The 16384-nt window shown below is 36.1% G+C and overlaps 1 protein-coding gene across 2 annotated transcripts in view; it reads left to right on the top strand.

Annotated features, from left to right (window-relative positions):
- UBE3C (ubiquitin protein ligase E3C) overlaps window positions 1-16384 on the top strand; it is a 58513-nt gene that overhangs the window by 15576 nt on the left and 26553 nt on the right. The window contains exons 8-13 of one of the 2 annotated variants that reach the window (XM_060782579.2): window positions 8-228; window positions 1153-1301; window positions 3331-3518; window positions 8519-8605; window positions 10790-10854; window positions 11276-11508. In XM_060782579.2, coding sequence (XP_060638562.1) covers window positions 8-228; window positions 1153-1301; window positions 3331-3518; window positions 8519-8605; window positions 10790-10854; window positions 11276-11508 — 943 coding nt within the window. Of the gene's footprint in view, window positions 1-7; window positions 229-1152; window positions 1302-3330; window positions 3519-8518; window positions 8606-10696; window positions 10855-11275; window positions 11509-16384 lie in introns of both variants that reach the window. The other variant, XM_060782578.2, reaches the window with a different exon arrangement.

The raw sequence follows: 16384 nt of genomic DNA, 5'->3' as shown, positions 1-16384 counted from the left end.
GCTGCAGGCAACAGATCTTTGCTGCTTTTACTGATGAGTTTCTGGCAGCACCTTTTACAGACCAGATATTCCATTTCATCATTCCAGCGCTTGCAGATGTGCAGACTTGCTTCCCTTACGAACTTTTTCTGAATGCACTATTGTTAACCGAATGCAGGCGCTCAAGGAAAAGTGAGAGAGCTCCTTGGCTTTTTTACTTTGTCCTGACAGCTGGTGAAACTTACTTAGGTAAATAAAATATATTTTTAAGTACCACTTTGTTGGTTATTGGGTTTCAGACAATGAAGTCATTTGATATTATATTTATTTACTAGCCGTCCCCTGCCATGCGTTGCTGTGGCCCAGTCTGTATATATGAAAATACAGGTGTTCCTGATTTTGAAATATTTTGTCATGACTTTTAGCACAGCAAAAAGATTACAAACCAGAAGACCTCATTGAACTAAAAGAACTTGAAAAACACACAAACTTCAACGTAGTATTCTCTCTATAATATAATGATTTTCACACACACACACGGCATGTTTTGGTATGGTTCAGATGCGAAAACATGATCCAGGGTTGTGTTTTTCTTTTGCATAATGTTTAGACTTCTAAGGGTCAATTGCATATCCATATTCCACTTACAATGAAGTCTGTTCTTGTGTGTAATTCCTGTGATTAAAAACAGTCATAGTAATAATAGCATTTTTCTGTATTATACTTCCCTTGATGAAATGTGCCTTCTGAGTCCAGCATTATTTGTTTAGTTTTTTAGTAGCAATAGTGAGGTCTTGAGGCATTTTATATAGATATCTTTGATGCTGGAAGGTTTGAAAAATGAATATGACATGCATCCTCACAACCATTTTCTTTTTACAGCTCCCACATATTTTCCCATATGTATATATTAAGCAGGATATCAATATTGAAATAATTGGGATTTAAGCTGAGTTGCCCTATTGATTTTAGTGGGTTCTAATGTTAGAAAATATAATCTGGATGCAACATGTACGTGTTTTTTATAATTTGGGATGCTATGCTGAATATTGGATTTGTTCATTTTCTTAAAAACAAAAAGGATAATCTTGTTAAAAAATTATGATAGTCATTTATAGGTGATCTTTGTTCAGTGTTTCATTGCTATGTATTTACATACCTTTTCCTATATAGGATCTCTTTCTGAAGAAGGGCTACTAGTGTATTTGCGAGTGCTCCAGATGTTTCTTTCTCAGTTACCCGTATCTACATCAGGTACAGATTGTCAGGATTCAACTAGTGATTCTGAAGATGAAGAAATTAGTAATACAACTTCCATGCCTGTGAGTATTTATTAAAAGTATTTTAAATATGCTTTCTAGGGCTACATCCTCCAAAGTGAAATATGAAAAAAAAAATCAAGGGAGGAGGTAATATTTTGGAGGAGATCTCATATGAAGCTGCTTTTCAGCCACCAGTTGCTATGCTGTCAGTAATTGAAACCATAAAAAGGAAGTTCTTTGAGACCCACTTAAATGTTAGAGTAATAGTTTAAGGAGATGTAACTCTTACAAAAGTGAGTTCCAAATTCTCAGGCCTGCTACTAGGAAAGCTCTTGTATACAAAGGGCATTATTCTCAACACCACGTACTAGAGAGGCCTTGACATATATTTTGAAACGTGGAAAAATGATCTACATTAAAATGGATTTTCAGAACCAGTCACCGGCTGTGATGCACTTTATAAAAATTTAAAAGCATGACTTTTGAAATGGACCCAGAAACTGGTAACTAGAACAATTAATGCAGTTTATTCAGATTTTCTTATCCACACTAGCATCTGGGTAGCTGCATGTTGCATTAGTTCTACTGCCATCAAAAAGCAGTGAATCAGGAGCTCCACAAATGATGCAGCTGATACTACAAGGCTTGCACAACTCCACCAGGGTAGTTGTATACATTTAAACCAGATCGGCCGGCTTCCCATCCCACAGAGCCTTTTCTGTTTGTTCTCCCACTTCATCCATGAATGTAATCCTGTACTTGCTCTAAGCCTTCTTAATACCCTAGGTGGGGAAAAGAAGCTGAACTTCCTGCCTTCAGTAGATTGATGATATCATACCTGAAGTTCTTGATGACTTCTCTCATCAGATGTTGAAAACTTTCAGATACAATATAATCATGTGTTACTCTGTACATCAAAGGCAATGGGGCAGAGGTGAAATCACCAATACTATCTTCTGAAATCACCCTTTTAGGAAAGAGACCACTCACTAGAGTTATCCCTGGACAGGTAGTGCAGGCACCATTAGTGAAACATTTAATGAGTAGTTTTATAGTATCACATTAACAACATCCAGTTATTGATACACAGCAATGGCCAGAATTCTTGTGATATGTAATCCAGAATTGAACACAGCATTTTAAAGAGAACACAGTTCATGGCCTTTCTCAAGTAGACTTTAAACTCCAGGTCTGCAGATATGTCCATTTACTATTATCAAGATCTTAAAGAAATCCTATAATGACAACAGTCCAATTAGAGCAGGTGTCTTGTGCTATAACTGCATTTTTATCAATGAAAGGTATTACCCAATAGACTCTTCATTTAGATTTACTTTGGCTGTATTCACAGGTGGTTTGTTTATGGGGCTTTCTGAATTTGGTGAAGAACACAAAAGATTAGCTCTGTGTATTTGAATAGTGTAGATATAGGCTTCACAGCCCCATTTCCAGGTGTTTTGTTACAGGTTGCTTACAAAAGGTTTTATATGGGCTAGGCACTTCAGTGGCAGTCAAGTAGAACATTGCACAGGTGGCTACATAATGTATTGTGATTTATTATGGAAGAGAATGGAATTCTAATGGGGGCTCAATATTTTATGGCTATTCAAAAGGATCAGCAGTGAGGTTGTATATAAAAGCTTTACCTTTCTTTGTATAGATTTATAAATAGGGATTCCTATTTGTCAGTTTCAGGTAGTGAGAAAATATTAACACTGGTTTTATTTGCCTCAAAAGTTGCAATTGGACATGTAATATTAGAGACATTACTCTTTCTTACAATAAACTGATCATGAATAGTGCTTCCTTCTTAGTATCTTCTTTAGCAATAGATGAAATTTGAAAATTCTTAATAATGATACCAGCGCCCTCCTTACATTTCTTTTTCAGAAGCATATCCAATTCAGTTTATTCGGGCTTATTCATAGATATGTCCTAGATATTTTAAAATTGTAATTTCAGCAACTGAACATATGACATATGATATTGTTTTGTGTCATCTTGTAGTGTTAAGAAATGTTTAGGAGCATGTAGACTGAAATGTTGAAAATGTATTATTTTGGAAATGTAAAAGTTCTTTTTATTACAGGGAGATGGAAGAATATCAGTTCAGTATATAACCAATGAATGTCTTTCCAAGTTGGATACTAAACAGCAGACAAACACCTTGTTAAATATGGTTTGGAGAGATTCAGCTAGTGAAGAGGTCTTCACACTAATGGCTTCCATCTGCCACACACTAATGGTGCAGCACCGAATGATGGTGCCAAAAGTCAGGCAAGTAGAAAAGATTTGTGAATTATTCACAGTAATATCAGTCCCAGCTAATATGGCAAATGCTAAAGGGTATTGCAGGTTGAAGCTGAAAACATATATACACGTGTGTGTGTGTGTGTGTGTATTCATTTTATTTTCTTATTAGTTGAAAGCTTGCTGCCAAGAAACTTAAAGTCTTTTCTTATATCAGAAACAAGTTGCTAATGAATTATCAGGGGGAAAAAATATCCCAAACCATTTAAAGTGGTGGATAATATGTATCTCATTGTTTTACTGAATTGTATTAGTGACATATAATGAAAGTATATGTCTGTTAGATAAAGGGCATGCTTGCTTTGGACTGGGCTGTTCATATTCAGGTCAAAATGAAGTGCTACAAGCTTTCGGAAAATTTCAAGTTGCACTGTTTATAATAGGAAGATGAAGATTTATAGATATTTTAGCCAGAGTATACATAATTAGGCATTTTTGTGAACTTAAGCAGACAGTAGATAACAAAGAACAATCATATGCACATAATTTAAGGTAGTTTCAAAAACAGCATTGATAACTGCATTGCAAGGGAGGTGATAGATGTTTACAGAAAGCTATAAAATCACAGCCTTCATATATAAGAGTCTTATGAATGAGAGATTTATTAGGAGGATTGAAGTTATAAATTAAAATGTGAGTTTCCATAAAATATTGAAATGCAGAAGAGATTGAGAAGTGGTTTTGGGTTAGCATGTAAACATGTGACTTAAAATGTGTATGGTGCACCTTCAGACTGATAATTTTGAACACCTCAGAACTGGTAAATTGCAGAGTGAATAATGCCAGGTTGCTGGGAAGAAATGCATATGGTATTTTTGGAATGCTGTAAACCACCATTAGTTCAAACTGCTTTGTAAACAGTGGTAAAGAAAACTAATTGGCAGTGCCTGTTTAACCTACTGGTGTTTATGGCTTTTCAAGGAAGTAAGATGTCAGTGAAATGGTGATCACTTGATTAGGGTAATTAGTTCTTTGTCACCTAATTGCATTAGAGCAGGATGTGAGATCTGGAGATCAGAGTGAAAGCTGAATTGTATGCCTGCCTTTGTTGCAAAGGGTCTGTTGCTTTGAATAGTAATTATGGGATTTGAATGCACCATTGCTTTGACTTTTGGTTTATTGGTGAAAGATATAGGAAAGGTGCTTAATTAGGAGCACTCTATAGCCTTAATTGTATGACTACACTTCCTATTTCCTCCAAGGAGATGTTCTTACCTTTTTGTAGTGCTTCGTATTAATTTACTGGTTTGCTTCCAGATTATGCAAATAGTTAACTGAATTCATATTGTGAACATGTGTGTATTAAGTTGACATTCTTTATCTATGACTCACTCTAACTCAACCCTATAACAAGGTATTTACTTCCCTGTTTCTCTAATCTTGGTAGGATAACAAAGGGAAGAATTCTGGCAGGTGCATTTGTACCTATTACCTTGTGTCAGCATAGGTATGGGATATGGGGAGGTCAGGGAATATCAGGCTCAAAACCTAAAATGAGAATTGACTACTTCATTTGTAAAGTATACTCTTTCAGTGTGTGTGTAATGACATGAAACATCAAGGCCATCCAGCATCAGTGGTCAGCATGTTTTCTTTGCCTTTTTGTTACCATGCTAACATTTACTGGTTAACAGGTTGCCAGTTGCCCCAAGGGAAGAAATTTTGTTTTCTTAAATGAATTGACCTATAATACATTTTAGTACGTGTGAAAGCTGTTTCTACTCTGCTCATTTGTATGATGCCTATTCCCCCCCCCCCCTAGAAACAGACATCTATAAGCAACAGTACTCTCATGAATACCATACACTGACAATTGTTCATTGTAATGCCCCCTCTACCTTTGCTGTCTTCTTACTGTGTCCACAATTAATGATATGGCTGCCCAGTTTCCTTTTTAACTCTTTAACAGTTATGCCCTGTTGCAAAAATGAGTTATCTGCTTTGCAATGTTCTGTGTGGCATTTAATGATGTTACCAGTTCAACTAATCCTGGAGACTTAATGTTCTTTCTTTCCCTGACTATTAAGATTTATTAAGATTTGGTATAAACTGGTAGTTGTTTCTTCACATCTGAAGGTTTAATCTTCACCTATTTATTTATATGTGGATTAGTTGCCTCTGCTGGTGCCCTACACCCTTCTAATAGGGACTTTGGGAACGCTGATGTCAATTGAGCTGTGTTCAGTTAAGTCAGGCTTAGTCAGTGGTCAAATCTTTGATTGATGGCAGGAAATTAAACTGGTGGCGTGGCTGGGCTGCCCATGTGCATGTTCCCTTGTCCATTCACTTGCTTGTGCAGGTAAAATGTGTGTGTGTGTGTAGGGGGGAGGATAAGGCGGGGGATTGCAAAAAAGAGGAGTGTGTGAATATATATGCTCATGCTCTCAGGTGGGTGGGCAGAGAGGATGGGATGGGAGAGTGCAAGGAAGGAGGATATGTGCACTGAGGGAAGGTGTACACCAGTGGTTCTCAACCTGCGGTCCCCAGATGTTTTTTGGCCTTCAACTCTCAGAAATCCTGACAGCTGGTAAACTGGCTGGGATTCCTGAGAGTTGTAGGCCAAAAACATCTGGGGACCCCAGGTTGAGAACCACTGGTGTGCACAAAACATTCCTCAGGCACTTCCTTGGGTGGTTAGGGGTAGGAGAAGAAGAGGATGGGATTGGGATTGGAGAGCATGAGGAGGGAGAGGGCATCCATGCATTCCCTCCTGCAGGAACTTCTCACCTTTTGCCCAAGTGAGTGAGGGAACTCTGGGCCCACCCATCCCACCAGTAGAAGTATTATTTTGGTTTGTAAAATATTGCAGGGCAGCTAGAGATATTCACAGTTTTTCCACTTTTATGAGGCTCCTAACCTATGAGAAAATGGAGGCTCTGACTAATTAAATTTGGGCCTTTCTGATGCTTGATAATAAACTTGTTTTCCTTCCGTTGTGTAATAGACACATTTTTTTCCACAATGGGAAGATAGGACTTTAGAATATAGGGCATCCCTGGGAAGCATACGTAGTTCACACAAAACAATCTCACCTTGAAAAGAGAATTTCAAAATGTGTCATGAAATTATTTTTCATACCAGGAAAGAAAGTCCTTTTTGTTAAAATCTGCATGCTATGGTAATTAAATATTTAGAGAGATTTTTATGCCTGTTCCGAGAAGAAATCCCAGAGGGCCATTAAAATAAAAGCGACAATCATTTACAATTGTATACCAGTGGCTCACTTAATCTTGTGTAATTGCAGTCACATCTGTTACCTTCTACCTGTGGCACCTTCCAGTTTAAAGGAAGTGTCAGAATAGGCTGCCCTGCTGTAGTGACCTTTATCCAACTATATGCATCTGTCTCATTCTATTGTATTCTCTTCATTAACTTAAATGGTCTCAGTGGGAAACTGGGCCCAATTTATAACCTAGACTGAAAATCTTCCCTTTAACTAATTAACTTATAGCGGTGCTTCAGCTAAATAAAGCTTAATGAGTCATTTAATCTCCTTCCTTGCACCAGAAAGAATTTGGCAAAATACCCTTCTGCCAAATAAATATAAATCATGTACCCTTTGTGAACAATTAGATGCCTGCTTAGAGAAGCTGTAGAGCGCACATAAAATGACTTCTGTATAAAGGGACAGAGCTACATGATCATTTGATTTTTTAAAAAAAATGTAAAATAGATATGTCATACCACGAAGAGGGCCGTTGCAACCCTAGTAGTGATGAGTGATACTTCCTCACCCACCATTCTGTGTTTTATTTTTTAGAAAACGTGTTAGATTCTTTTATTCCCTTCCAGTTGATGAGTCTGAAGGTTTTAAATAATAGCTAAATTTAAATTTAAAATGAGAAATACTTCTAATAATACAATAACAGACCCAGTGGCCAGTGATTACACACTATTATTACTCCTTACTGTTATAAGAAGGAAAAATAACATCACTTACATGTCTTGATCTCTCATCAAGGCATTTAAGTGATGTATTTATCACTGATGAAAGATGCTTGACAAATTGCTAAGGGCAGGAAGTTTCAAAGGTGATGTGCATTTTTTTATTGAAACCTTTATTGTGAAGTACAAATAATACAAGTAGCAAACTATTATTTACAAACTGGGCTGATGCCATTTTAAGATAATATGTGTTGAGAAAGATCATCTTACTACATAGAAATAATTAGATTTAAGGAATGTATGGAATTCTAGCATCTTCATTTTATTATTACGTCATCACACATTTATAGGAAATGATATAGTAATAGATTTTCCTTTGTTGAGGGTTCTTTTTCTTTTAGAAGAATCATAAACTTAGAAGGATTCTCAAGGGCCCTCTAGTCAGAACCAACATTAAATATGCCACTGAAAACAGATTCATGGATTATGTGGACCCTTCATTTTTGGAGGGACACGTTTTGTAAAGTTTAGGTGGGTAGCCGTCAGGCGTTTTTATACTTTCATGTTGATAATATTGTTGGAAATTATAAAGGGATTTTATGGGTTGATATAAAACTATCATCCCTATCATTCCATTTGGAGTAGTGCTAAAATGTATGATTGAAAAGGAATTTATAAGCAGAATATTAACAGTTTTTAAATGTTTGAAACCTAAAAATTGTTAGGTGTTTCCACAACCTTGGTTTTCATCTAGTATTTGCTTCATAGTAGAAAGCGTACTACTTTCTTAAAATAACTCTAGTCAGCAAGTTCGGAATGGCTCAGTTATGATTGGTGAAATATCGAAGACAGGTTAATTAAGCAGGTCACCTCTGAATAGTTTTGGTACGATAAATGAGCACTTTCATTTTTAAAAAACAGTCTGTTTTGGTTCATAACAAGATTAGTTAACTAATTTCGAAAATAATATTTCATAAATGTCGCTTCTCAATAAATATTGACAGAAAAGTTAACAGACTTGTGTCATGTTTTGTGTGTTGGGACTTTTTCTTCTGAGTGCTCTTTTTCTTTTTCTACTCTAGACTTTTGTACAGCTTAGCTTTTAATGCCAGGTTCCTGAGGCATCTTTGGTATTTAATCTCCTCAATGACAACACGAATGATTACTGGGTAAGTATTACTCTCTTTAGAAATCGAAATTTATATAGAGGCATATGTACTATACAGAGTAAAATAATGTCATGGGAGAGAGAAATTGTACTATTACCTCACACTAAGTTGTGAATTATCAATTAATAGAGCTGCAGCATTTGAAAAGCATTCTGATTGACTAAAAGGTGCTTGCCATTTAAATAAACGGCACATCTATTTTAAAATTACTTTTTATTTAAGTACCCATGCACACTGAATGTGCCAAGAACTCTCTTAAGATATATTCCTTCTGCCTTGTGTGAGAGAATTCTGTTTTTTTCCCTTCAGAATTGTGCACATTTCCAAAAGTTCTTAATATTATTTTAGTACATGAAAATTGTCAATAACATTTTTGGAGAGGGGGGTGGGCTGTGTGACATTTTTCAGGCCAGCATTGTCCTCTTGACTGGTTCTCTTTCCTCTCTCCGTGGGGTCATACTTGCTTGGCCTTGCTGATGGGTAAATGTGATCATCCCAATTATTTACTGGTATGATTGTTTTGACTGGTTGCTGAATTCAAGGAGAGACTATACAGTGTAGCCCTGTTATCTACAGATTTGATATCCATGGTCTCACCCACACTCCAAAAATAATCCCCTCCGCCTCCCCTCGGAAGTATTTGTGCCCCTTTCTGGGTCTTCCAGTGTGATTATATGGTATGTTTCCAGCCCAAGTATAGTCAATATATAGGGTTTACTATTATCATATGAGGGAACTTGGAATATACTACAATGGATAACAAAATTGTACTGTACTTTATTGTTTATTTGCTTGCTTGCTTTGCTGTTCTACTTTTTTGGAATATTTCCGTCTTCATCTTTAAAACATACTATGCTGTAAAATATATCTGGCAGATTTTTTTTTTTTTTGTAAAACTACTTTAAAGATTTTACTATTCCTCGGGTATTTAGAATGTTGTTTTCTTGTGTATGTAATTTTTCTGTTTCTCTTTCATTTGGATGGGCATGGTGATCTTTATTTACTCTCTGGATCTTTTGTTGAATGGAAGAAGGGTTGTGATTATATATTTTTCTTTTCTTTGTTGATGTTGTATGGATGTAGATTTGTAGAGGCTGTTAGGATAGCGTGATACATTAAGAAGGATTGTATGCTTGTCACTTTGACTTTTGCCACAGCCAGTGGACAAAGAGATGCTGGGAAATCAGGCCCACTGTTTTACAGGAAGAACAGAATAGTAAAGGGAAGGCCAACCTGGGTCCATCTGCCTGCCAGAGTGAGAGCTGCTACTCTGGTGCATACTTTTCTTTTCCATCCTCATTCTTTATTTCTTTTGTATGGTGCTTCTTAGATTGTGAAACTATCAGCAAGAGCTGTGCTATCTTTCAGTATCTGTATAGTGCTTAGAAAATTCTCTTCATCAATGTTGAAAAGTTATATGAATATTAAAAAATATGTCCCTTATATCAGCCAAAGTTTATTTAACTGGTGACAGTCCTTTTTCCCTTAGTAGAATTTCAGCTGTAAATTAGAAACAGCATATGTTGGCAGAAACTAACTTGAACAATTGTAATTATATTTCTTACTTTCTCAACATATTTTGGCTTAATAATTGCTGACTAGTAGTTCTCTCCATTAGATCTACATAACTACCATGGTACTCTGAAGTTATCATCATAATATATTTTCTATATGGCTCAACTTCAACACATTCCCGTTTTTCTAATTAGAAAGTAGTATTTAAGATCAAGATACTTAGGAGTTGTTACACTAGTGTCATCCTTGCGGTTGTTTGGAAATGGTTTTTGACAATTTTAATACCTTAGTATATAGTCTTGCTTCCAGATAAAGTTGCATACTAACTGACAATAGATAAAATATAAACAGACATGTAAAATAGCTGCATTGTTTCAGTTGAAGCAATTATGCAGGTTAAATTATTTGTGAATATATCTTGTATCCTTTTGAAATAATTTTAAATATTTTTCCAATGGAAAATATTGCATCAATTTTCAGTTCTTCCATACTGGAACATAAAATAAAATCTTCCAAAGTCTCTCCCCAGTCATATGTCTAAATTGATCACAGTTCTGTGTCTTTTGTTCTGTTAAGGTCGATGGTGCCCCTCCTTCAGGTGATATCACGTGGCTCACCTATGTCTTTAGAAGATTCTAGTCGGATCATCCCTCTCTTTTACCTTTTCAGCTCCTTGTTTAGTCACTCGCTTATCTCTATACATGATACTGAATTCTTTGGTGATCCCATAGACGGTAAGACCATCCTCCTCCGTATGTAAACATATTTAGATTTTTTTTAAAACAAAACCCCAAAACAAAACCCTTAAACTGTTTTGAAAGATTCAGTTTACCTCTGTGTTTTCCTTCCCTTCAATTTATTGTGATTTGGGTCTAGATTTAGATTTTTAAAAAGCCATATATGATGTATGACCTATCAAGCCACAGATAGCCTGCTCAATGAGGGATGAGCATGAGCCAGGGACTGTAGTATGGTTTTGTGAGCAAATTGTAAACTCTGGGCTAATTCTGGTAAAATAGCATACCTAATTCTGAATTGCACTGAAAAAAGATACAAATAAGTATTTTAATTAACATAGATTCAAATTATGAGATGTCCTACATTGAGACCAAAAGGCAGGAATGATTTCCTGTATGTGTTTTGTGTTTTGCATAGTTGTAGGCCAAAGACAATCATCAATGATGCCTTTTACATTGGAAGAACTGGTAATATTATCACGATGTCTTCGAGATGCTTGCTTAGGAATAATTAAATTGGCATACCCAGAAACAAAACCAGAAGTTCGGGAAGAATACATTGCTGCTTTTAGAAGTGTTGGTGTTACCACAAATACAGAAATGCAACAATGTATCCAGACAGAACAGAAACGGTGGATTCAACTCTTTAAGGTACATGTTGTGTTCATTTCTGTGTAAATCAAATGAAAATTACAGGTCTTCCATTTTCTTGCACTTGGAAAATCAAAGATGATGAATGTTGAAAATCCAAATAAGCATAAAGTTCCTTGGTCAAGGTAAAATAACAGTAAAAATAAAAATAAAAGAATAGTTTTAAATTATTATAATTATTACAAACATGCATTTGGGCAAGTTCTGATTGTTTGATCTTAGTGTAACAAATGCAGCAATAGCTTTGAGGAGGTGTTTTGTGCTTGTTTGGTTCTCTATTTCTTAAATACACGTTGGTTTCTTTGGGTCTTTGACTTCACAGGATTACTGTTTGCTACTTTCCCTGAGCATTCTCATTCTCCACTACATTATTTGCTTTTCTGAAAAAAGTGCACATCTGTTGTAGTTGAGTTCTTACACAGTTAGATTTAGAGTATAATCCAAGCCTAGACAATACTCTGTTGGCTTCATTTCCAAGCAAATGATGCTTCAGTCTTTCCTGACTTCAGTTACTCTTTTGTGATTCTTGCTTACTGAATTTCTTATTGTTTGGGATATTTGGAATGTATTTGACTTTAGGAAAGACTATATGGATTTTTAAAATGCCTGTCTATAGTCATAAAAGACCTCTTGCCTATTTGGCACAGTATTTCAGGAGAGTGTTCACAGCTAAGTTTGTTCAGCAATGTGATCTTTCAAACGTTTCCAAGTAACCACTAGCTTTCTATCCACTTGGATTTCCCCATGGTATCATAAGGTTGGAGAACACTAAAGAGGTGGGGTAGGACCCATCAAGAGTATAACTATTGCGCAAGAAAGTGCTTGACTTGCCATGAAATTTCTGCAGCAAACATATATAGTCAGCTAAAATTACTCATTAAAGGAGTGGAAGCAGAAGAAATGCATTTTCCAAATTGAATGCTAGATTTACAGTCCGTTTAATACCGGCGACCTCTCGCACACTAATGTTCAGTTCGAGTCATCAGCTGTCCCTTTAGGTCTTTTATCACTGCTTTTGTCAAGCTATCTATTTAATTGAAAGAAGTTAATTGAATGAAAATGATCAACTAAGCTTGTATTAATATTGCTAATGGAACTTTCTTCTTGGCCATGTTTGGAGAAAGATGTCATGCTAGACTTTAGGAAAGGCCCATTAATGCTTGCACTTAACCTGATGGGCTAATTAAGGAATGCTTATTCATTCTACAAGTCTACAACAGCGGCTATTCTGCCCATTTTACCCGATTTTTACAACACATTTCACTTATGAGCAAGAACATTATGGACATTACTAGTCATGAGAGTTTTGATTGTGTTGAATATTGTTCTAATGCACAGCTAAACAGAAGGGTTTATGCAAATATAGCATGTAATTGCAACATTTTATTGAATTGCACATCTCTTCATTTGCATTTTGTAAGATGCAAAAGAAGTGTAGTCTTTCTATATGATGAGGAAATATATGTTTTGTGATGTGCATTATTATGCCCATCTAGCTAGCAATCTAGTGATGAAACACTATCAGCATTGGAGGTGGGTGGGGCTGATTTGGTCTCAATTGACATTTTTTGTGATGTATTTTTTGTCTGGTTGGCAAAATTTGGAGATGCCATATATGATGCTATTATGATGTGATTATCTTTGCCATCCATGACAAATGCAATCAATCCCTGAAAATCCATGATTTAAGGGATTTTATACAGGCAGTTCCCAAATTACAAGCAAGTTAGATTTGGTAGCATTGTTCTTAAGTTGAATTTGTTTGTAAGTTGGAACAGGTACATTTTTAAAGCGGAACTCCAGTCCAATATATATACGTGTGTGTGTGTGTGTATGTGTGTGTATGTATAGCTTTGGCTAGCATAGGAAAGATTAATACCCCTGTGGTGTTTGTTTTGCTGTCTGTGCCCCTGTTCAGAAGATTTCCCCTCACTTTCTGTCCATGTGATAATTGCATTTTGAAAAATTTAGCTTGTTATGGAAACAAGCATTAGTGGGAAAATTTCAGTGGAGACCCTTTTCCCCCATGATAACAATTTTTTTTACCCCTAGAATTTCCCTTTCTAGGGGTAGATTTCTCTCACTTCCTGTTGTCTTACCCGTTCTTAACGATGAATCATTTGTAAGCTGGATGTTTGCAACTTGGAGACTGTCTGAACATTGAGGCAGATAATTGCTACTGGGCAATGCTGTTGTCTTCATTGTTATTTTTGGCAAATTCATCCATTGTTGTATTCAATTCCTGAAAGACAAACCACCCTTCATAAAAAATATCCGTTTTGTTTAGATGCCCAGCCAAGTGATACTGTCACATTCCTTCTCGTTTTCTCTTTACGTATTGCCTCTGGAAGAGGGGAGAACTCAGTGTTTTGTGATGAGTATTATCTACTTTGAAGAGTTAACAGGCATGTTAAATGATGCCATTTATAAGTTAGCCTTTCCTCCTTCCTTTTATGCCTAAGAACTGTTGAGAAAGGCAGTAATCATATACCTTCAGAGCAAGTCTTTTTATTAAGGTTTGCAGCCCCCCTTCTCCTGATAGATCACTGGAGCATTAGGTCCATTTCCACAAAAGGAGAGCACACTGACTCATACTTTCTTTTAAGTGTAGAAAATCCCTTTTTTCCTCTCCAAAACTTGGTTCTGAATATATTTCAAAGGTACAAAATAGTATTAAACCATGAAGCTATAAAAAGACAAATACACAATAAACCCATTTCAGGGTATACAATTTTAACAGTTAAATTGATACTCATTTCAGCTATAGAGCTCTCTTTGCAAAGATTTTTCATTTTCTTTATTATAATGTATGTGAGGAAGTTTGCAGAGAGATTTGTGTACATGCTTCAAAGTAGTGACCCTATACATTTAATAGGGTTTTCTTAAGGAATACTCAAAATTGGTTTTACCAATTCTAAAACAGTCTGTCTTTTGAATTACTTCCCTCAGTGCTTGAAACCTTTTACATGCCATGCCTCTCTAGATGTATGTAGTTGTAGGCTGATGGAATTGGCCCTTTGATGGACAATGACGTTAACCTGCATCAAATTTTATAAGAGGCTAGGTGGTGAAATAAGTTCAATATGGTCATACAGATCTGCTAATGGAATCAGTTAAAATGTTTTTTTTTCCTGCTGTGTAAAAACCTCTCCCACCAGATCAGGTGGTTAAAAAGATACTTCAGTATGTGTAAAAGAAATGCTTATGATGGCCATTTTGTTATTTTGCTACTCTTGGCACCTGCCCACTAATGCACCAATTCACACACTAAAGTAATTACATACTAGGAAAAAACCTATTGGCAGTGCCTTATGTAACATATTGCCATCATTCTGTCATATTGTTTTAAGACTTGATATAATTTCAGGAAGAAAGAGGATATTTAGTTCAATCTTGTAATCAACAGATGAACTTCTTTAAAAATCTGGGTCATTACAGGTCTTTTTAAACCTTGTGGAAAGTCCTGGGAAAAGAAACTCGGTAGCATCTCTTCTCTAGCCCTACTTATATGTTGTGCCCTGCCCTGAGTTCCCTTTGGGGTGAGAAGGGCGGAATATAAATATTTTAAATAAATAAATAAATAAATATATCTAGGTCCAATACACACCTGTGAACTAATACAGGTAAATCACCAACACCCTGAAACCAGGACTCATTTTAGAAGGTACTTGGTGTGTGTGTACTTCTGATTGGCTGGATAATTGTAAATTAAAATCCACATCCTAGTCAGTTGATTTGTCACTGTTATTAGTTGCTTACTATTAAACCTTGTCCAAATTTTAATGTTATTTTTTTAAAATAGCTATTGTCCCTTTAGGGCTTAATGTCTTTTTTTTAAGACTTCATTCCAGAATATTCCAAACTAAAAGCTGGAACAAATAACTTCATATTTGTATAGAAACTTCACATTTATATAGTTCTTAATTTTGTGTGTGTGTCAGGAGCGACTTGAGAGAATTGGCTGTCTGTAAGGACGTTGCCCAGGGAACGCCCGGATGTTTGATGTTTTGCCATCCTGTGGGAGGCTTCTCTCATGTCTCAGCATAGGAAGCTAGAGCTGAGACAGGAGCTCATCCTGCTCCCTGGATTCGAACCGCCAACCTGTCGGTCAGCAGTCCTGCTGGCACAATGGTTTAACCCATTGCGCCATCGGGGGCGGCAGTTCTTAATATTATTTAACAATATCTGACAGAGAAATCGATAGTGACCTAAATCCAAGTGCTTGTTTTAGCTCAAGTAGATTCATGGAGTCATTAGAATTTACATGCATATATGTTTTACAGGTTCCGATTAAGTTATTGGAATTGCCCCCACATCTTTTTTTTTTTACTGGTAAACATTAAACTTTAATATTATCAGGTCTTAAAGAGATTATAAGTTAAACTTACTAAGTTCTATGTAGGTTTTAAAGTACACAGGTCATTTGGGTAGATTATGGTGTCCTTTAAACCTTGGTTTAGTTTTAGAAGAATGAGCCACAGTGAGTTTCTGGCTCCTTCTTCTGGTGAGGTGGCAAGGAAAAGTTTGAAAGGGGTTTCTCCTGTTTGTCCTGACATTCAGGCAATGAGCAAAGTGGTCATCCTTAACTATGTGAAGCTGTCTTCTTTCAACAAACCACAGTTAACAAAAGTTTAGGATTGGGATGCTATACTCAATGGCAAGTATTCTTGTATGTGGGAGCATCCGATCTCTATCTTGCAGTTTTTGACATGGCTAAGGCTTGCTATAACCCGTTCCCCATGGTTTAGCATCGCCTCAAAATGGAGCCATTATATAGACTTCCATTCTAGATTATTGTAATGAAAGCAATTATTTTAGTTATTCTGGTTTTCCTTAATTTTTTTTGGCTAATATTTTCATGTTGTAGTATTGTTCT

The sequence above is a fragment of the Anolis sagrei genome, chromosome 6 (assembly GCF_037176765.1).
Source record: "Anolis sagrei isolate rAnoSag1 chromosome 6, rAnoSag1.mat, whole genome shotgun sequence".
NCBI lineage: Eukaryota > Metazoa > Chordata > Lepidosauria > Squamata > Dactyloidae > Anolis > Anolis sagrei.
The sequence above is the reverse complement of the archived record's forward strand: the minus strand, read 5'-3'. Positions and strand labels throughout refer to the sequence as shown.